General features: G+C 43.8%; 1 protein-coding gene across 1 annotated transcript; it reads right to left on the bottom strand.

The window, feature by feature from the left end:
• Window positions 1–1,345: 1,345 nt before the first annotated feature.
• ANXA8L1 (annexin A8 like 1) lies at window positions 1,346–20,605 on the bottom strand. Its single transcript, XM_009677882.2, has 14 exons — window positions 20,530–20,605; window positions 17,095–17,206; window positions 16,956–17,002; window positions 13,147–13,237; window positions 12,775–12,869; window positions 11,918–12,031; window positions 10,983–11,073; window positions 10,267–10,346; window positions 9,585–9,644; window positions 8,956–9,049; window positions 7,183–7,278; window positions 6,880–6,938; window positions 5,879–6,001; window positions 1,346–4,563 (listed from the first exon to the last, which is right to left on the bottom strand). The coding sequence occupies exons 3-14, from the start codon at window positions 16,974–16,976 to the stop codon at window positions 4,504–4,506; spliced, it is 984 nt and encodes a 327-aa protein (XP_009676177.1). The 5' UTR covers window positions 16,977–17,002; window positions 17,095–17,206; window positions 20,530–20,605; the 3' UTR covers window positions 1,346–4,503.
• Window positions 20,606–22,718: the final 2,113 nt, after the last annotated feature.

Below are 22,718 nucleotides of genomic sequence, written 5' to 3'. Positions count from 1 at the left end.
GTCAGGAATCAGTCCTACAGCTCCGCAGCAGCAGCTTGGGGTACAGACAACAGCACTGTAATTGCCACTGGTCTAACAGGGAGTAACATCTCCGCATTGCAGGCGCAGGCTTGAGCGTGCAATGGGGCAGCCACCACAGTGCAGAAGGGGAAGGGTCCTTGTTTCACACGGCTGTTTGGGACTTAAGAGAGCAGCAGGTTTTACTTCTGCGTGGCCTGGCCGTGCCACTGGGTGGGTGTGTGACTCAGCATCCCCCTCCTTAGAGCAGCTACCCTTGCTCCAGGAGGATACGTGTGCTTGGGAGTTTCTTCTTGCCCAGCCAAGCTCAAGGAGCAAGGATAGATGCCCACCTCCTTTTACCTGCCAGCCCCTGCCCCAAGGGTGACTTTCCATGAGCTCCTTGCTGCAACAGGGGAGGAAGAGGTCATCCCCACACCTCTTCCCCACACTGAACTTGTGGGAGCAACAGCAACAGATGGCAATAGGCAGAAGGGACCACTAAAGGGCAGAGTAACCTAGGAAAAGTAACACCCCCTGCCAGTGCAGATACATTTATGCTTGGGGGGACCCAATTCTTACTCACCTCTGAAGAAAAATGCTTCTAGCGCATAGCTCTATTTTTTCCTTTCATGCATAATCTGGCTTGTGCTGTTCTTCACTTCCTTCACCCCGAGGGAAGTCCCACCAGACCACTCAAAACACTGAGGCTGTGGAAACATGTCCACGGCAGGCTCGTGGGTGCTGAGCTGTGATCTAGCTGTGGCACATGGTGAGAAGAGTCAAACTCAGGTACCAAGAGGTATCCATCCCTCAAGCCATTGTGCCCACGTCACTGGTCAGCCTCCTGGGACTGCTGCTGGAAGAGTGAGCTGAGGACACACAAGGCCTCTTGGCTCAGTCCTCATGTTAGCAAGGGTACCAAACATGCCTATACTGCTGCCCTTTCAGAGGTGGCCAGGCCAAACTTTGCCTAATCTGTGACAGAGAAAATAACTGTTCTCCCGAGGAAGGCCAGACCCGTGTTTGGGGTATTAACCTGCGATTCAAGAGACCTAAGGTCATTTTCCTCTAGCAGTGAGATCCCATATGGTAATGGACTTTGTGTCTCAATTGTGATAATGTAATAGCAGCACTGACATCCTGCAGAGAGGCCTGATGGATTAAAAATAATTCAGAAAGAGTTAGGTTATGCAGGATGATAGACTTAGTAGCAGGGGGAAAAAAAAGAAGAATAGAATCAGTGTAGACAGAAAAAACATAAAGCTATTAGGAAGTTCAGAAATAAATGAAGGCCATTTTCTCTTTTGCTAATCTCTGTAAAAATAACCAAATATCTAGGCATTCGGCAGAAGCAACCAAGACATTTATTGCTCAACCTGAGTTAATGTTTTCCCAGGAGAAAAACATTTTGTCCCTTAAAAACATACATTTGCATAGGAAGCTTTCTGATTTTGCAGGGAAGGAGAGACTTTCAGCAAAAAGGGCATGTAATCTGTAAAAGAGAACAATGAAAAGCATAGCTGAAAACACTGAGATTTTAGTGATAATTTTTGTATTTTGATTTAAATTATTATTTTAAATTATTACTTTTTTAGCCAAAACTTCAATTTTATTTACTGAAAAAGGAGGTTTTAAAGCCAGAAAAATTCTTATGATCGCTACTTGCAACAAAAATTTATTTCTCCTAGATAAAACCTCCATTTTATTTACTGATTTTTTTTTTTTTTTTTAAAGCCAGAAAGATCCTTATCATCCCCATTTGAACAAAAAATGTCTTTCTTCCTCCAAATAAATCTTCCTGCTAATCATAATTCTCACCTTACCTCAGCTGTCTTTCAGTCCTGGTCAGCCTCAGTTTAATAGCAGGGTATCACTGTATGAGACACTGCCAGGGAGCTCATAATGAAGTCTATCCCTGTGCCAGAACCGCTTGTTCAGGCAAGATGTGGCAAGTGGATGAATGAAATACAAAACCAAGTCTGGTGAGTCAGAAATGTGCTGCCACAAAGCCCTAACTCTACTGTGCATTGGGAGGCTTGGGTGAGCCTCATCGAACATGCCCAGGAGCATGAGTTTACTATGGGCACCCCACCTAAAGGTTGCTTAACCCTAAGTGTTTCAGTGGCAAGAGGGCGTTTGGCAGATCCCAACAGGCGGGAGTGGAGCAGGGTGGAGGCACTCAGGGCTCAGCCCTGGGAGAAGCCCTAGAGAGGCCTACACGGCGCAGGCAGGACACCAGCATCTCTCCAGCTTGGGCTTCAGGGTGCTGCAGGCTGAGCCATGTTGGCCTGGCAGCCCATTGGGAGCAGGACAACCTCTGACTGGGGGCATCTTGTTGGCCAACATTCCCCCAAGGATTAAGTGAAGAACCTCCCTTTGACGCTCAGTCTGGAGAAATGTCTTCAGTTTGAGTCTAGGTGAGAAATGGGGGTATCGCTGAAAACACAAGCACTTAAAAGAGCCAAGAGTGTGGCGCATTTCCCACTTCAAGTCCAGCTGAGGGATACAGATATCCCTCCCAACAGGTCTGGATTCACTAAGACTTTTTGTACTCTCCACCCTCACTGCACCGGTCTCTGCTCAACTCGGCAGTGCAAGGGGGGAACCAGGCCTTTGCCAGCAAAGCTACCCACTCAAACAGAAAAATTACCGTGCTGAACATACTGGCTTTTCATAAATACATATTTAAATGAGTTGCTCTGACCATGGAGGGAGCAGCAGAATGCACCACTCATCAAGGCAGACCTGAGCTTCTCAAAACATTTCATCCTATTATCACTGCATCACTGCCCAAATTCAGAGCTGTACATACTCAGCACATGGTAGGGGCAGTCACGGGGGGGGGGGGGGGGGAGACATCCAAGGTAGTCACCTGACATCTGTGGAGTCACTATCTAGGAGAAACAGGACTACCCCCAAGAACAGATATCTGTATTCACCAAAAACAAATCACCTGGCCCAGTTTTGACCTTCCCGCAGTCTGATATTGATGTCATAAACTGAGCTTGCAGATTTCCCTGAAAATAGATCTACACAAGCAAGAGGAAAATCAGCCACATCGCTTTTAACTTTCATACACTTACAGCCAGTTTGCTTCTGTGCTCTTTGCTGAGCCCCTGTGATTGTGCGCTCCTTCCCCCCGCCATGTGCTGTTCTTCCCCTTCAGCCTAAACATCACCTCCCCGTAAACAGCACCTGGAAAAGGGCTAACTGAGCATGCACCCATCTTATATGCAAATGCACCTGCAGCAGGGCTAACTGAGCACCATCTAGTATGTTAATATGACTATGAGTCAATCATCTTACTCCCATAAATAGCAGGTGGTCAGGGCCCATTGAGCTCTCCTGCACAGTGGCAGGCCACCCAACCTCCTCTTGAGCAGGGACACCTCTCAAGTTTAGTCCTTGATCAAGAGATTCATCACCTGTGACATCCTCAGTAAGTGACACTGATAGCATGCTAAAACTTTGTAACTTTAATTACCTCTCTGATAGATTATGCGCATAATCCTTAGGGACAAACCTGGGTCTCCCTGACATCTACTTTGCAAGCTTTGCTAGGCTATACCTCTGAGTGATTGTGTATACAATCCTGAGACAAACCATTGACTCAGTCTGGGACGTGGATTGGATCCACTCAGGTTCTTTCTGAACCTTATGACTCAAGGGGAGGGTCTCCTTGCTGTGTGAGTATGTATCCTTAGACATAAACCACTGACCAAGTCTGGGACTAGGATTGGATCCCTCGGGTCCATTTTGAACCTCGTGACTCAACAGGAAGGCCTTCTTGACGCTTTCACCTGACCCTGTCCTCCACACAGTAAATTACCTGGGTGAACCATGCCATTCGACCCTTGTTAAGTAGCTGTCTTATTCACAATTGTACTTTGTTAAATCAATAAAACATTGCTGCTTCTCTCTACCAAATGAAGTGCATCACTCCTCCTCACTCCATCCACGACAGCCCCTGCTGAAGTCATACAATGAAAGGTCAAACCAGGCACCCCAGGTATGAATTCTCTGTTCTGACCCATGTCCTAAAGCTCTGTTAATAGCTGGGACTCTTTTTTCAGGACCCACCCTACCAGGATCAAACAGTAGGTGCTATACCAGCTAGTTCTAGTATCAAGGCTTCTGGACAGTCAAAGCCTTGTAGGGTTGTTCAGGTGTTGAAACCCCCTAAAGAGGACTCCATGACTTGAAGAAAATTTCATGTCCAAGTGACACCCTTCACAGTGCATTAAAAGGTAAGGGAAATTGAACAGAGCAAAACAGAAACAAAAATCAAACAGAAATGCTTCTAAAACTGTTAGGGAAGCAAGGAGCTTTTAATGGGTACTGAGCATCCACCACCCTTAGGAAGCTTTGGAAGTCTTGACCTCTAATCTGATCATGTTTTCCACTTGGCTCGATGGAAAGATTTTCTAGATGTACATTTTCAGATACTTATTCACAGATAATTTTTTCTCTGTATCCATTTCAATATCTTCCTCTTAGATTTTGTCAGTCATCACTGCCACAGAGATTCAGCAAGGCTGTCTTGTAATCGCCACTTGTGTCATCCTGATAGGGGGACACAAATAAAAAAAGGTGAGCGTGGAAGTCCCTCCGAGTGCCTCGAGGGCTGCCTTTGTTAGTCCATGAGATACATCCACACAGAAAAAGGGCTTTGCAAAGAGCAAAACAGACTTCAGCAGAGTTATTGCCAGCTGACACACCATCAAAGAGAATAGAGAAATGAGTCCTGTAGCTGCCACCTGAAATAATATTTATCAAGTCTAATTCTTTTCTTTGGAATCCAGGTGAGCAATTGATCAGGGCTACATCTTGCAGAGAGGCCCAGACAAAGTCAGCATGAATGAGAGCAACCAAGCCTGTAGCGTTCAGATTTAACTCCCCTGCGTATCCTTGTATTGTTCTTTCCCTCAGAGGAAGGGAAAGGGCAGTGTAGTTAGCCCCAACACATGATTTTTTTTTTTTTTTTTAAGAGAACCATAAATATGGTTATTTTCATCTAGAAAAGCACTACAATAATATGAGATGAACATTTTGCTCCCTTCGACTATTTTGTGGTGACAGGTGTAAAGGCATTTCCACTTCTCAGAAGGAAAGAATATTCCATACAGACCTTTGAAGATTGATCATTAATCAACATGACAGACACTGACAGGGTCAATTAGAAGAAAGGGCCTTCATTACAGAATGAGACTTCCCACGGGAACTACTAAGGATAGAACTTCTGTGCCATATGCACTGGGGAAAAGGAATAAACCAGATTCCTTATGACAGATTATAAAAACCAGCATTTTAGCCCTATTAGGCAGCATGGCTTTCTGCTAGAGAAGGATCATTCACTCAGAGCTGAAACTCAAACCCCAAAAGTTACAATAAACTTTGGCAGGGTTCAGTTTCTAGACCTGTCTCACCACTGTATGGACCAAGCCTTTGTATGGGGTAAATTAGTTTAATATAAATAACCACAGCTGCTTTAACTGATGTGGCACTAGCTTGAAGGAGTTCGGGACAGCAGAGAGAAGAGGAAACAGCACAGCCATGTGGGAAGGAAGCGACAGTAAGAATTAAACGAATCTAGATTCATCTAGGAGATCATAAAGTGCACAGGTGCAGTCTGGTCAATGAGAAGCCTGAAGCTCTTTCTCCTCAGGTTTGGCTTTGCCCAAGTCACATCCAGAACACACAATGTGACTCATGCTTCAGGCACATATATCTCTCAAGGAGGAGATTTTAATAGGCTTAATGAAGGAGGAAAGTTATGATCTTTGCAGAAATATTTTTTACTAAAAACAACCACGAGAGCGTCTCACAAGTTAGGAACACATACAAATACTAGGAACGATCATATTAACATGATGCTTACCAGAATCATGCTGGAGAGGGACTGTCCTGCAATCCTCTTGAACTCAGCTTTTATAAGATTTAAGTCAACTTCACTTCGAGAAACAATCACCCTTATAAGAGTCCCATCATCGGTGCCAGCTCCCTAGAATAATAGATTTATCAGTCTACAGTGCCTGTGGGTGTTCAAGCGATAAGCTGACATAAACTGGTTGAGGACAGGAGGAGTCAGTTTTCAAATGTCATTCAGCATACTTTCTGCAGCATATCTACTTTTCTTGGATCTGCTGTTGGCACCAAAAGCCATGCATGGAATTGCACCGTGAGTCTTTGCACATATCAAATGCAAAAGCAAACATGCTACAGAGCTGGAAGTGGGGACTGAATACGTACTGCCTTTCCCCAGCACCACCCACGCAACACCTGGATTCAGTGTTGTACAATCTTTCACTCACAGGAACATCAAGCTCATATCAATAACAAAAAACTTCTGGAGAATTATAAAAGCAATTAGTTGTCTCAGCCTTCCAAAAAGTTGGGACAACTGGCATCTTTTATATCTGGGTTAAAAGTTACACGCATGGGTGCAGTTGGCCCAAAATGCACTACACAGCTGTCTCATGTCTTGCCATGTGGAACTCTCATTTTATACTGCCTTTGAGAGAACTGCTCCCTAGAAAGAAAACATTGTTGCCCAGTCCACTAAATTAACATCATGGGCAAAACTCCACCATGATGAACATCCTAGGAAAGCCTCTTCCAGAAGTCTTGTCCACATAGCAGAAGGTGGGACTGAGTTGCTTATGGCCTCCTAATTCAGAAAAGCCATATTCTTTCGGTTTCTCAAGACTAAAAGGTACTTTTCTACTTAAGATTTCTGAAGGGAATTTGCTGTTACTTGCAACAATAGCAATAACATTGCTGGATTTCATCAAAACTTTGGCTTTTCTGATTTCTATTGGTGGAAGTCAGGTTACAGTTATGTCCAGTAAGTAACAAGTGTGTTGTAATAAAGAGTCTTACCTTTAAAGCATAGTACAACCTCTCTGCAAAGTAGCAGTGGATGCTCCTTGTGCACTTCACTAGGTATATGAAAAGGCTCAGTAAGTATCAGTGCTAATCCCAGCCCAGAGCAGCACAAGATAAAGATTCAACCTGCTTTCCGTTAATTCAGTCCTTCCCTCAGATCGTAGTTTATTTTACCTAAGTAGTACCCTTCACTTCCCACCAGCTAGCTTAATAAAGTAGACCCATCCCACATCCAACTGCTGCAGGAGAAAAGATGACAGATCCAAACAAGAGAAAGGGAAGTATAGCAGCTCTTACCAATAGCCAGCATGGCATCCTCTAGTGAACCATTAGTTTCGCTCTTGATAGTGTCTTCTATGCTTTTATTGGCAAGTTTCTGGTATTCTTCAAATACTGTTTGAAATACAAGGCACTTTAAATCTTCACCAAGCAACTGCTCAGGCATTTTGCACCTAATATTTAAGGGTACTGCTTGGGTAGAGATAAGGAAACACAAACCCCTCCAGAGCAACCTAAAGCAGTGGCCACATTTTCACTAACTTCAGTAAGTTTTAGTCATGCTCCGAAATAAGCTACAAAAGTGGGCAGCAACATTCACTAAATCCTGAGAAAGCAGTAAATAACTGCATGTGGACAGAGTGACTAACAGAACGGAGGGGCTTAATTCCCTGTCTTCTTTTGAAAATGTAAGTTCAGTAATTTCACATTTATTTGGAAATCTGACTCTTCATCCCTGTTTAACCACCAAACTGAAGCAAGCTACAGAAGGGTAGGCACAGCTCTTCCATTTGCTCTTGTGTTTGTTTGTGTCTCTGGCCTCAGGAACCAAAATAAAATCAGATCAAATCTAGCACTATGCTGCTCACGGCCCTTGGACTTCATAATGACAACAGCTTGGGAAGAATCATTCCAACCACATTTAAAAAACAACTCAGAAAAGACAAGCAGAACACAGGTGCAGATTCTAAGATATTTGAATTCCCACATTAACAAAACATCAGCAACAGAGTTGCCGTTGTTTCCCTTGTACACTCAGAATATTCTGGGGTTCGGAACCATAGACTTCAATTTCAATTTCTAACTTTTAAACAGGCAAAGAAGAAGAGCTTTGTAATGCAATGAGCATCATACTTAAGTTTCCACAGAATTCAAGATCAATTCCCTAAACATTAACTCTCTGATGCTTCTGCAAAAGGCAGCACTACAGATTAGACAGATGGATACAACCTTCACAACGCAGGCCTGCTCTCCATATTCAAAACATATTAGCTGCAACAAGTACATTCAAGTTTTAAAAATAAACTGTTACTCATAGGCTGCCTCAGTACAGAGGAAACCACAGATTCATTTGCTTGGCAATAAAGTACGTCCCAAAAGTTGGTTGCATCCAGACAAAGACAGCTTGAAATTCAGTTCTTAAAGGCTGAGGAAGGCAAAGACTAGAGGCCACTTTTTTGTTTTCTAAGTGATTCTTTGAGATTAAATTTGAAAACATAAGGGGGAGCGGGCCTCCAGGGCCTAGAAAGCTCTCTCAGCTTGAAAAATTAGGCACACCTAATTTATCACCAGTTTGATTTAGCTCCAGTTGACTTACACATTACTTGACGTGCTTAGACCCAGCCTACATAACAAAACCTGTTAGCCAGAGCCTTGGACTCTTGCACTGCCTCAAGAGTCTGAGGCGAGAAGGTAATCCTTCACTTTGTCAGTAATTTTTCCCAGAGGAACACATGGCTAAGGAATCACAGGTCCATCCATCACATGATCTTGCCTGGTTAGAAAGGGACCATCTCTGTCTCCTGGGATTTATAAGAAAAGCTATACCATCTAGCCATCACTACAGTATCAGGACTCCTAGGTGTAAGCAGCCTAATTTCAGTGGTGCCAAGTCTTCACAAATTTTCAAAGCTACTGACAGCTCTTAGGCACTCTGAACAGCCAAGGATTAGGACATAGACTTAGGTGCTGAGTTCTGACGACCAGCCTTTGCCTTCTGTAGCCCTGCCCCTTCTTTTTGGGTAGGATGACTTCTCATTTCAGAGACTTGTGAGTGGGTGCTCTGCTCCATACCTTTCAGCAAGTGTGTGGCACTCCTTGTGCACAGAATGGTAATGAACTGCATCTCATGCGTGCCCCGTATCTTCTCCCCAGCAGCAAAGAGAGCCTGCAATTTAACGTGCATGGTTACTAGGGATGTTGTGCACATGCAGTTGCTAAAGAAATGGAGTGTGGCATAAGGTACTGCTTGGCTAAAGGAGGTTGAAATAACCTAAAACATCACATGAGCTAAACTCTCCTAGAATGATTCAATGTATAAATTCTTGACTGCGTCTTCTAGTGAAACTGGGCAGTGACCTTCTTCTCCCTTTCCATCCCATCTGCAGCAGCTGGAGCAGCCAGTGATGCTCTTGAGGGTTCTCTCCATTCTTAGTGATTCCACTCCACCATATCCATGTACTTCCACATGTTGAAAGCAGCTGACCCTGAGCCCAGCTCTGATCACTCCTCTATGGAGTGGCAAGACTCAACAGTGCAGGCAAAACTGAAGATCCCCAAGCTGTATGCGCTTGAAGGAGGCCCCCTCTCCAGACCGCCACGGCTCCAGCCCCCTGCTGACCGGGTTTTTGTTGCCCAAACACTCTGAAATTTAAGATAACTGAGATCCAGGCATATCACCGATCACAGGCATTTGAGAGTACCTCTGCATCCTGGAGAGCCAGTGCTGTGTCCACATAAAGAGTGGCATTGTCCCTCTCACCCTAGGAGAAGAAAAAGAAAGCTAACCGTTTGCTTTTGTGAAGTGTCTTGCTTATAAGAATCACAAAGTATGTTCTAGACAGAGATGCATTTCCCTTCTCAGCTATCTATTTCTGCAGAGTACTTGAGCACTAATGTTTCAAAAAACACAAGAGCTAACTCCTTGACTGAAATGCATTGAAATCATTCACATGATTGGAGCAAAGAAGTTGCTAGATTATTCTGCTGCTGAAAGATTCAGTAGAGTAAATGCATCTCAATGAACTCTCAGCATTGTGGGGGAAGAATCTGGAATAGGGTTAAATTTAACTGGGGGCATTAATTGCTAACACCACAGGAGATTGTAAGGACTGTAATGAGTATATTTATGCATATGAAAAAGTGAGGTGGCTCCTCATAGCAGCGCTGACAGAAAGTTTCCAGCTCTCTTACTGTTGCTAAGGGAATGGGGGGTTCCCTGCCTCTGTCACTCTGAAGCAGAAAACAGAAAACCAGTCAAGTAGCACATTGTCTTTACAGTTTATCTGGTAACCATGACCGCATTGACCCTGCTCATGGCTTCCCCAAGAAGGAAGAGGAAAACGTTAAGATCTTTAGATCCTCATTTCTCTGTTCTAACATTACCTGAAGAAGGCAAACTAGAATCTGTTCAAAATAGCCACTTGTTTCTGATTTTATGTCTTCTTCCAGATTAGAATCATATTCTACACAAGGAAAAGAAGGACAAGAGAAAGAGGATTTGTTACTTGAATGACAAGGTCAGGATGTCATCAGCCACCCAAGGACAAACAAAAGCCTGATGTCAGCCAAGAAAGTCACTAGGAAAAGACCCAGGGCTGAGATCAGCCCACACGCTCAGTGATACCCAGACAGGCATTTTGATCTGTGGCTGAGTATACCGCTTGCTCCATTGATATCAAAGGCATAATCCTATACTTTATGCTAGAGATGTAGTTTAAGGGATCAAAGAGTTGTCAGATAGGTGCAGGCACATATTTGACAGATTCCCACCTACAGTATATTTAAGGTGGAGAAATAAAGTTAAGTGAGTAGCTACATTTTTGTCTGTACACTGAAAATAGTCTGTGCTTCCCAGTTGAACCAAATTTGTGATTTGCTGACCTTTTCCACCAGCTGAATGGAAAGGTAGAAAGGGATTTTCAGATTCACTCATCATAGCCATATTCTGTTTGCCAGGCTGAAAGCAGAGTTCATCTGTACCTCTTAATTTTAAAATCCCATTTGGCTGCTGACAGAGCTAGCAAGTAAGGTTGTTCCTACCGTGCAATGAGGCAGCCACATTGCTCTGATCACACAAAGCAGAATCTCAGGCAATTTACCTTCTTTGTACGCTTTGATTATCTCTTTGATCTGCGCTTTTGTCCGTGATGCCAGGATCTCTATGATGGTACCTTCGCTTGTTCCCACGCCCTTTAATTGAAAACATAGTGGAGAAACAAAAGAGGAGGAAGATAATCTCTTCATGCAGTGAAATCTATTGCTAGAGAAGGATCATCAAATGAGGAGTTCGATGGCAGCAAAGTGTTAGGCTGTGTGCTGAGTTGTGGAAAACTGTCAGGATGAAAGCTTGGGACACATTTGGTTTGTGCACAGATTTGTTTACTGAGGTGCACAATTTTTACAGGATGATTTTATGCAACCATGCCCTTGTATGATGCATTTTTGGATCTGGGTCATTGATGACAGGCAGTGTTATCGGGAGAGCAAGTCTTGCCCAGTCAATATATCTTTGTACCATTTTCATAGACCTCTCTAAATCTGTGATTTTAAAAGGTACTGCATCAATAGGTAGCATCCAGCCAACACCCACCTGGCCCTCTCGTCACCACTTAATGATTTCTTAAAGGCTTCACTTCTCACATGGGATGTCAGGGCAGCAATTCTGGCCTGAGGTCATTGACCTCCATACACAGCAGGCACTGCAGAAAGCAGTGAAGAAGTATTTAGCTGGAAACTGGCATTTGTGGATGGTTATTCTTTGCCAAAGCTAAGAGTTTAGTTCTGCTGCTGCCTTCCCCAAACTCTGAGATATGCACAAAAATCCACAGGTAGCTCTAAATATTAACGTAGCATTTCCCACCACAAGTGGGCTTTAATAGAACAATTAACTATATAGTTTGTTATTAACAGTAGCCTTCTGAGAAACTATATCACACAACACTCCAGTTACTACCACTTGCATTAACAAGCACAAGTACAAAAATTAGCACTGGAGCTATGCTATTACTTAATAAGCAGCATGCAAGCAACTCACCTTCATGGCATCATAAAGCTCCTTGGCATCATACTTGATTGGGGGGTACATGAGAGCTACAATGAGCCTCTCAAACGTGCCACTCAGTTCAGACTTCAAGCTTTCAATCAGATCCTGTTAAACACGCATGACATAATTATAAAAAAAAAAACTTCAAAGGATCTCTTCACTGCCCTGCACTGTCAGGCCCTTACATGATGCCCCCGACCCCCTTCAAGGGTCTTTGAAGACTCCTCTTCCTGTGATGACCCAAGAGCCTATATTACTCTTTCCTATCATGTCTCCCATTTTGTGTTTAACTGTGACTCTCATACAACTGGATCCACAAAAGGGATGGTGGAAAAGTTTGCAGCACAGAAAGTTTCCTGATAAAAATAAGATTTTATCCAAGCCAGAAAGGTAGCCACAGAAAAACATGGTTTTCAATAACTACAGTTTCTTTTCCTTCTCAAAATTTCCTAAAAAAAAAAAAAAAGTAATGAAATAAGTTCTTAAGCTGATTTTTTGGGGTAATTTAAAAAGGCCTCAAACTAAATTTTTAATCGAAACGACACTTAGAAAGAGATACTTTTGTTATAGTTTCAAAAGCAACATAAACTTATGCTTTAAGTCAAAGTAGATTTTAAAAAACATTTCTAGTCAAAAATGCTGTTTTCAGGAAAACGACAGTCTTGGAGGAAAGCCAGGTTTTCCACCAAAGTATAGTTCGACACATTTGCCCCAGGCCTTATAATCAAATATCAATCTACATATTTCCAGAAGACCTGAATATTATTTGAACTATGCTTGCAGGATGGACTGTATCTGCTACATCCTACATGCAGTGAAATAGTGACTAAATATTGTTTTGGGAGAACCTTTCCAAACTGTGCCTTGAAGGATTTGGCAATCTGTTGACGCTGCATATTGCTCCTCTTGGTTAGGACATCAATTATAGCTTGCTCATCAGTACCTAGGGAGAACAACAATAAGCCATTAACACTGCACAGAATAAGTTGAGACTAGTCCCAGACTTGGATTCAAGTACTCAGCTAGCCTTCCTTAATTCACTGCCTTCATGATGTAGAAATTTAACTATTTCTTGAGGAAGCTTTAATTTTGAATTTTCCACATAAAAACATGACATCTCTGGCCGCAATTTTCTTAAGGAAGGGCTTTCAACTGGGTTATTTTAAGCTCAACACACAAGAATTTACACATGTGGTTGATATTATATGAAGTCAACTTACCAAGCCCTTTCATGGCTTTGTACAGAGTCTGAGCATCAGGCTTGGGGTCAAAGCTGAAAGCACCTGTTACGGACCTGCCCTCCACTTCACTCTGAAAGAACAAGAATTCAGGGCTTTTCTCTGCTGCTTTTCATTAGCTGAAGGAAGAGTATTCTGGAAAGGAAATAAGGGTTATTATCCCTGGCCTACACTTGGAGAAGGCACAGGGAAGTGCAGGGGTTGCTTCACAGTGACCTGACAGGGCAAAGCTCCAAGCAGAATGCAAGTTTCCTACCTCTCTTTGGCTGTACTGGCCTGTGGCTCCTGACTGAAATGTGAAATGCAAAGCAGTAGAACATGACTTACCTCTTGTGACGGTCTAAGTGCAGGTGGTCCCAACAGAAAAAGTAGAATAGGCTGCAGAGGCTGGACTTTCCTGTTTGCCCCTTAAAAGCAATGCTTCGGAGCATGTATGCTATATCATCGTATAACTATTAGCAACCGCATTACCACTATTTTGGCACAAGGTAATTTTACACACAGCCTTTTCCACTTCACAGCACAGTTGTGCTCTCACAAATCATTTTTCAAGGTGGCAGCTTTATTCTGCTGCTGCTTCATTTGGGTACAACTAATTTCACAGAAGCAAGCATCTCTGCTTGGAAGGATTTGGGCCAGGAGCAGTGCTATTTTGAAGGAACAGACCCACCTGGAGAAGCATGGGTTTAACGTTCTCCTCATGTCCTGAGGACTAACTCTACAGAAATCACCCAGACAGACCACTAAGAAACTTCCAAACTCCAAAGTCCTAGGACAGAAAGTCTCTGATCACCACCAAGAGAGTGGTGCCAACAGCCTGAACCCAAGCTTAAGAGCTTTAGTTTAACCAAAGCTTTTAGTCAAGGGGATGGCTTGGATATATTGACATATATCTAACAATAAGGTCCTGTCAGCATGGAAGTACATGAGCGGTTGAATTCATAAAAGTCATTAGCACTTCATTCCAATAAGGAGCACATTTTAACTTTTTTAGCAGTAGAAGGCTCTAAAACATCCCAGGAAACTACTATACTCATAAATGTGTCATGTTATGGGCCACTGAGTGCTACTCAGCAGTCTCCTGCTCTGGTGCAAATCCCTTCTGCTCTTATTTCCTGTGTGAAATAGGCCCCTACCCCTTTTCCCTAGAGTCTTACTAGGTCATCCAAGTTCTCCCCAGAAAAAAATTGTCCCTAGAGAAAAAACCTTTCCAAGCTAGCCTTCAAGCAATCATTGCCAGGTAGAAGAGCTTGTGAAACTTCCCTTCAGGATCCGCATTCCTGTTTTTAATGACAGTCTGCAAGATTAACGCTAGACACTCCTGAACATATGGCCAAAAAATGCTAGGTCCAGCTTAGCACCACAGCTGAGGCATGAACTGAGGCTCAGGATGACTCTGTGCAAGCCCAGGTGTCCTTGCCCAGTGCTCTGCTGGCAGACACAGCTAGCACATGCCTGCATGTCAGCCAAGCTCTCGGGGCAGTCACAAGCAACTAAAAGGCAATGACCACCAACAAGAGAGGATGATGTGTTCAAACACAGAAGGATCTGGAAGCACTCCTCTGTTTGCAGCTTTACATCAGCGTGGGGACAGACTCATGGGCCACCACACCCTACCACTGGCAGGGAGGAGCTGCGGAGAAAGAGGCGTGGACACGTTACACCTAACCCTCTAATTTTGCTCTGAAAAGCAAAAAGTTAGACAATCCTCCCTAGCTACACACAAGAGCCTGTGCCGAAGAAATGCTCTGGATCTGTGCCCGGTAACTCAGGGAAAGAGGGAGTGCAAAGCTGAGCTTTCATTTACACACAGGTCTGGAGTAGGTGGAAACAAACCAAACAATAGATTTTTTTTTTTTAAACTAATTCCAATAAACACTTACAGCCCATCCTGGCTCAAGTAGCTCACTCATAACTCACGTCCTACACCTCATTCTCTTTGCGTATGTAATTGTCTCAGTAAAGGTACCACAGAAACCCTGTTCAGTTTGGCCTCCTTTCCAGATGAATTGATCTTATAATTACCTGACTGAAACTACTCAAAGCATCTGTGCAACTGTCATGTGAGGATGAATAATTGGCAGGAAAGTAGTGGAAATCAATGTACCTTACAGCTGTTGCTCTGAAAAGCTTTAACTTATGAATGAAGGGGAGGGGAATAAAAATTTTCCTATAAAAATATTTTCAAATCTAAAGTGTATTTTATTGAAAATCTGAAATTCAGGAGGGGTAGCTGGGTTTACTCTTTTTTCTGTGGAAAGTTTAAAAATAAATCACATTTTTTATTTTGTTCAGTTTTGAATTGTAATTTTCACTGAGAATTTGGAAGTCACAAAATAAATGTTTTTACCACCCTTTCTTTGTCCTCTCCTGTTCTGTCCACACCTCCACCCCCTACAGCACCAATAGATAAAAGATTTCTCAAGCTTTCAAGGACTTTCCTCCTTCTACTTTTTTCACTCTTAAGTTTTCAGACTATTTCCAGCTTTGCACAAAACAAAACAAGGGAAAAAAAAGCAAAAGCTAAAGCGAGTCTTCCTCCATACTCTGGGTAAAACCTGTTTTATTACACTAAGCTTCCAAAAGGAAATAGAGAGGCAGAGGGAGAAAAGAAAAAGGAAGATTAGAATTCCAAATATTCTTTAAAAAAAAATCATGACATATTCTGATATTAGGAAAAGTTCTTCTATACAAGACCTGGAAAATAGAGAGCAGCTTGAGACTTTTCAAGTTTGTTGGGTTGGTTTTCAGTTCCCACTCCTCTCTGTGGCAGAATTATAACTGAGAGCCTGATAAATGATCAAGTCCATGTGAAGTGGTTCTCACTCCACAAGGGAATATTGCACCTGCAGTAATATAATACACCGCAGAACATCTCTCCTAAACTCCCTGGGCTTAGAGCTCCTGAGCTAGTCTTGGGAGCATCCTGGCACACACAAGCAAAACGCTGAGGCTGCTCGCTCAGCCAGCTGTCTACGCCCAGGCTCCCCGTGCCACAGCTGGGAAATGGATCAGCCGCCAAGTCCTCTGGCGCATCAGCCTCACTGCAGTTTTACTGCTTGTACGAGCTGCTGAAACATAAAACCATCTTTACAGCAAGAAGGTGGGCCCTGGGACTAATCATTCCACAAACGAGACAAAAGCAACAAAGACAAAGCCTGTGCAGTGCTGGCAGTGCTGCTGGGCAGGTGGCGGGGCTGGGAAATATGACTTTCCCATCATGACTCCTTCACACACAGCAGGTGTCTGCTAGGCCTTAGCTTGCAGAGAGAAAGTCCCCCAGTCCTGGCCTCCCACGTTCGCTAACAGGAGTGCTGCCACCAATGTCGGCAGAGCTACGCGTCGCCCCAGGCACCGCGTCCTCCTCCTCGCTCTGCGTGCTGCTGAAGTTGCTCAGGGCGCCCTGCGAGCACCTCGGGCTATGGACTGCCCAAAGCCACAGGAACCCAAGAGGGAGCACGCACAGTGTTTCTGCAAGCCCATCGGGTGTCCAAGTCCACACCGCTGCACACAAACACTCTTCCGTACCCTGCTCTTCCGTACCCTGCTCAGCCGAAGAACTGGGAAGAGTCCGGTCATTTTCCTAAAGCCAGTAAGCATGTTAATACCTCCCTTAATCAAAGTTTTGGAAGTGCTTTAAAACTATTTTATAGTCAGATAATCAGCAACTAGGTCTGGCAGATTTCTAAAGGGAAGTACTTCATTTCCACACAGTGACCAATGCAATTCATATGTTATCTCAGGATGGTGCCAAAACAAAGGGATCTGTCTTTGATATTTCCTCTACTTACCCAGCCCTTCCACCACGCCATTGCTGTCTCAGTAGTTCTTTCTGGGCCTGTTAATGAATAAAACCACATGTATCACAACTCATGATAAGACGAGGGGGAGAAGGAGGGAAGAAAGAAAAGTTCTTTCCAATAAACTCACCGCAAGGAAATTAGAATAACTGTGCTTCTCACAAGAGGCTTATTCCCTTTGGAAACTGCAGGCGTAACTGGCTTCCTCGGGCTGGGAACACACAGGTATAAGCCACCTTTATCTACAAAATCCACAGGGCAACACCCTCAGACATGGCTCGACCTGTTTTTCACATATGATCTCATCACAGGGAGAGGTCAAATTGCTTAATAGAACAGGCTTCCCTTGTGAAGAGCCCTACATTCAACCTCAGTTGACTAAAGTATGTTTTAATTTTTCCACTGAGCCCCACTGCCCTCGCCCCCGCATTTTAGCCTCTGGCACTGACACAACATGCAAATTCTAACCAGGTAATTTCCCAGAATAAAACTCCACTGAGACTCAGTGAGTTCTGCCACAACATAACAGGCCACTCTCATTATTAAGGACAGGTTCTCTCAGCCAGTCTGGATGACAGCAAAGCAGGACACTAAAACTTTACAAACTCTGCCCAGTTTCCCTTCCTTCAACAAGGCCTACAAAGAAAGTCCCACATCTCGTGGTAAAGCTCAGTAAAGGAGCAGACAGTACACAGAGACTTGAAACCTCACCGTCCCTTGGCTGAACAGGCATGACACGTGGAAGGAAGCATATCTAGGCTAACATAGGACTAGTACATTTAGGGTTCACTACTTTTAGTGATGCCATCCTTAACAAGGTTATCACAGGACTTTGCACTAGCTGCTGTTTTACGTTAAGGTTCAGCAGTGGACTGAATTATTATTTTTTACTCCTTTTTTGTGTTTGTTTTAAAAAGAGCTGAACAGCTCTTAATACTTTAATTTGGATAAGTGTTCATGTGAAATCAGCTGAAATATCTTAGGGCTGTAGCAAGATTTTCCTGTCTAGACTTTTGTCAGAATTCACTCGTGCCAGCATTTATTTATTTATTTTTAAAGGAAAACTGCCCTGGTGGAAACGTTCCCACCAGCTCTAATCTTAACCCTTGCTATAGAGGAACTTTGTCCTCTCTCCATCCCCTCTCCCAGCTAAAGATCCATGTGGGGCCCTGGGTAAATGCCAGAGTATGAACCTCTCTTACTGCCTTCCCACACACTGGTTCTCCACTTAACCCAGCAAGATCCCCCACAGCCTGGGAAACTGCCCTACTTATTCCCATTGGAACTAGCTGTGCCAGCTCCTCCGCCCCAAAACACACCCATCATATGGAAAGGGCAATTTGATTGCAAAAACACTTGTGGAAGGAGGAGGCATCACCTTGGCACAGTCAGTATGCAGCTAGAGCCTGCATTGGCTTCTCATGTTTAAGGGGCAGGGTCATGGTCAGCACACAGCAGAAACAGCTCAGGAGCAGTCCTCCATCCCCATCCTCCCAGATAAAAGCAAGATAGAGCAGGGGGCTTGTTTTGCTGGATCCCACGGCTCTGCCTGGCTGGTTTCACATGCCTTTTCCCTGCACTGGGATTTAATTAGGTCAGCCTGCCACAGAGGTCAGTTTTCTTGAGGACTGTAAGGACAAAGAAGCCCTTCTAGACAGAAAATTGCAGTTACAGCAAGCAGCTGTAAGTCACAGAGGGGAGCAGAGACCAAGCTAGACAGAAAACGGGAGAAAGTCCAAGGAGTCATTTTTGCCAGCATGAACTAAAAAGACTGCAAAGGGATACCCGTAGGAGATTTTAACAGGAGAATTAGAGTTCACTGTGGAGAAATGGTGGCCAGATTTTAAGAAATCTGTATGGATGGGCAAGGTAAGGGCTGGAGAAACTGAACACTGAGCAATCCTCATCCAAGTGCAGTGGTGCTGTTCTGAACTGATTCCTGCTCCTCCATATTCATCGTGCTATATCATGTTATTAAAAAAATCTCTCATGTGAGTAGTGAATATTACTCCATCATTGCCTCAGCACCTGATGAATGAAGCTTCAGTGCAGTGAGGCTCAGAGCAATGCTGGGCAGCCTTAATACAGGGCAGAGCAGCAGGCATCCTCAGCTCAGCTTAACATAAACAGACTGATCTTTGCTGTGCATCTTGGCCCTCCTTTAACATATATGCTGTGCTTGTCTGTGGTTCCCGCACTTTACTATGTACCAGAGATATACACACAGCCTGTACAGCACCAGTAAGCTGAGTGAGGTGCAGCCTCACCTGTAATCCAGTGATTACCTTCAGGAATATGCAAAAATTTGAAGACAGACAGGAGATAATGAATGGATTCTCCCAAGCCTCCCTGCCACAACCGAGAAGTCATTTCTGCATCACAGATATTAGTCTTAGAAAGCAACCTCCAAACTCACTAGTAAGACTGTCAATAAAGACTCTGCCCCGGCATCACATTAGGGTAGTTAAAATTTGACTCAGACAGTGATCCTAACTACCCACACTCTGGAGTACTTTGGTACTCCACAAAATACAATCGCATCTCAGTTATTTGCAAAAGGGTTACCTAGGCAGTGGGTCAATTGCACTGTGAGAAGAGCCACCCCCAAAGCATCGCCACAAGAGAGATTTTCTCTGGTCTCGTCCCCAGTCACTTACTGCTGCCCCCAGCTGGCTCTTGGAGAGCTCTCGCTCCTCCTGACATGCCCAGCTGAGTGAGCTTTTGCTCGGCTGTCATCTGGCAAGAGTGGGGATTATTCTACCTTGTTCAAATCCATAAAGACTTAAAGACTAAAATGAGCTGATAACCTTAGGAAGATGCTTTACTAGCATTGAATCAGGAATCTTTTACCATCTATTAAACTCTGACTGCTCTGTTTAGCTAGGAAGAGAGCAGTTCAAAGTACACTTTAATTTAGACTGAGGTAACTAAAGACTCCTAGGGCACTGAGGCAGTCCACTGTGTCCCCTTTCTCATCTGTGGGTTAACACAGTCTGGCCCCATGCCTGGAAAGTTTCAGGCCACAAGCTGGCTGCTTTCAAACATGAGAGCTTATGCAAAATAGGGTCTCAGCTGTTCAGCAATTTTACTTACTCCATGGCTTTGCCTTTTACTAAAACTGTATCAGGCAAGACAAGAACAGCAGAGCAGGCCTAGAATTTTACCCAAAAGCTTTAATCTGTTTGTTTTTTTTTTTTTTCAAATCAGGAGTTTAATCACTAGGGAAGTAACGCACAGAGATACCTTTGTGCAAACTGATAATCTGACCATGAGTATAAATAAGACAAGTTAAAGTTCAGAAAATTAGAGCACATTCCTCAGACCGAATAGGAGAAAGGTATTCTGTTGCAGAGCCAAGAGATGAGCAATTTTCTCCAGTTCAGCCTGTAAGTAATACCACAGAGAACTGTAGCTCTGACAAGGACCCAATTCAGGAAAGCGCAAGATCTTCTTTTACACAACACTAAACTCTTAACACCTCCCCCAGTCCTATGCTTTCCAGGATTGGATGTTACCTCCTTGCTTACAAACCGCTGTCCCCACTATCAGCAATACTGTACCCTACCTTTCAATGGCTTATGAGCCTCTTGCGCCAGCAGCTTTCATGGCTTCTACCTGGTTTGCAAACCTGCACTGTGCAAGCTATGCTACTCTCATCCTGCAGATATTAAACCACTGGGGAAACAAGTCTAGAGACAAGGCATTACCTTCTTCTGCTACTTCTTTTTATCCTTTTTTTTTTAATTATTTAAATGAATGCCAGCTGCCATGGTTCTAAAGAGCAAATGCCCTTCTCTCTACTAATTTGCTCATCAGCACCTGAAATCAGATCATTATATGAGAGGGCTGTGTAAATTTGCTGGCAGGCCAACCCAAACAAAAAGTTACTGTCTGTTTGTGCAAGAGGTGTGGGCTGGCGGAAGAAAACAGATGGAGAAGGCAGTCATTTTGAGCAATGAGAGCATCTGTAATGCAAAAATAAAGCCACTACAGCCTAAAAAATTACACTCACATATCTGGCAGCTCACTGCTTACCCTGTCCCTTCCTCTCTTGCCTTTGAACCATCATACATGATGAAACTGATCCAAAAATAGGATTTTTTTTTTTGAAAATTACTAGCTCAGCTTCACTTTCCGGATTTCCTTAATTATTGCAAGCAGCTTTGTGCCCAGTATCATAGGAGCAAATTTTCATCTACATATTTTGGGGGATGTTCAATCACAGAGGCAGCAGCAGAGTAAATACTCGGGCTTGATGCCACCCAGCACCTCATAACTCAGGAGGACAAGGCCTGAGATCAGCAGGGACAGTTGACACTGCTTGGGATTGCACAGACGGGTTTGTGCAGGTTACTAAAGGGTGTGCCGACTTCAACTTTACAGAGCACCTTTGACATGCAGAGCCTATCTGCTGCAGATGGGATGGCCAGGGTGAAACACAAACACAAGCAAAGCAAAGCAAAGCAAAGCATATCACCTTGGCTTGCTCTGTCTCTGCTCCCTTTTCTGTCTGGTTCTGGCTGCAGCATTTTTCTCTATTCATTCCTTTCTTGCTCTAGTGTTGACGTCAAGGAATTTTTGGTAGTCGCACTAACAACAAAGCTGGCATTTGCTGCTCTTGTTTAACCCCAAAGGCCAACAAAGAAAGCGTTTTCTGAATCAAAATGGACAAAAGATGCTCACTTGGGTCTGACAGGGACATGACAGATTCCAGGAATCTGAACGCCAGCAGTGGGTGCAACACAACGTGCAAGAAGCCTTTGGATGCTTGTATGTGAAATGTCCTCACCTACCTCCACGGGAAATATTTTTTATTTAGTCCTTGATGGTCAGTACTGGCGTTTGTATACAATTAAAGACTGTCCTGCTGCTCAAAGTGGCCCTGTAATGCAGAAGGCAGTACACAGAATAGTCTAAGGGGGAAGAGAATAAACCCCTAGATGTCTCCGAAATCTAGCTACTCAGCCTTCAAAGAAGTAGCAAGGTAGCAACACACCCTTTACTGTTTGGAGTCTGACAGGGACATGACAGATGCCAAGCTACAATGAAGACAGCATCCTGGAGCCGTCCCCATAGATACTAGCTACTGGTTGGGCTAGGATAGGAATGACAACTTATAGTTGCTTAGTGGCACAGTCAGTGGAACAACATGGTAGTACTGTCTGTATCACATGCCTGAAACTCTCCACTTTGGACCATGTCCCTGTTGAGTTTGTACAAGTAGGGAGGCAAAGAGCAATCCCTGCTTTAAAAAGCTCACAGACTAATAGGACACATAGTATTTTCATTGAAGGAAAAAGACATAAACTGAAATATTATAAAAAACTTCCAGTTCAGATGGAGAGTTTTTTCCAAGTTCCCTCAGTCACTAGTAGAACCAGTGAAAGCACTCCCAATGACTGTGGTGAGTGCTGAGCCATACCAGAAGGCCTCTTGGTTAACTTCTGGTCTCCCTCTCACTTCTGCAAAATCATGGTGACTCTGCTGAGGGACCTTGAGGCATCCTGGCGAGCATAGCAAAGGCATTTGTGTCTCAAAATCTTGACAATGGGAAATAGAAGCAAAGGCACAAAAAGTTTTGCTTTCCTCTCTCAGGGTCATGACGTTCAGTCTCTGTTCAAGTAACCATGATCTTTGTCACCTAAGCAGACCATTAGGTACCCTTTACATGACTACTCACCCGTCTTCATGGGCAGCGGCAAGGCTTAGACAAATGAGATACTGCCTGTGCCAACTTGTTTTTCAAGGTAGAGA

This window comes from Struthio camelus, chromosome 7, assembly GCF_040807025.1.
Source record: "Struthio camelus isolate bStrCam1 chromosome 7, bStrCam1.hap1, whole genome shotgun sequence".
NCBI classification, from domain to species: domain Eukaryota; kingdom Metazoa; phylum Chordata; class Aves; order Struthioniformes; family Struthionidae; genus Struthio; species Struthio camelus.
Note: the sequence above shows the minus strand (reverse complement) of the source record. Positions and strands in the feature narration are given on the sequence as shown.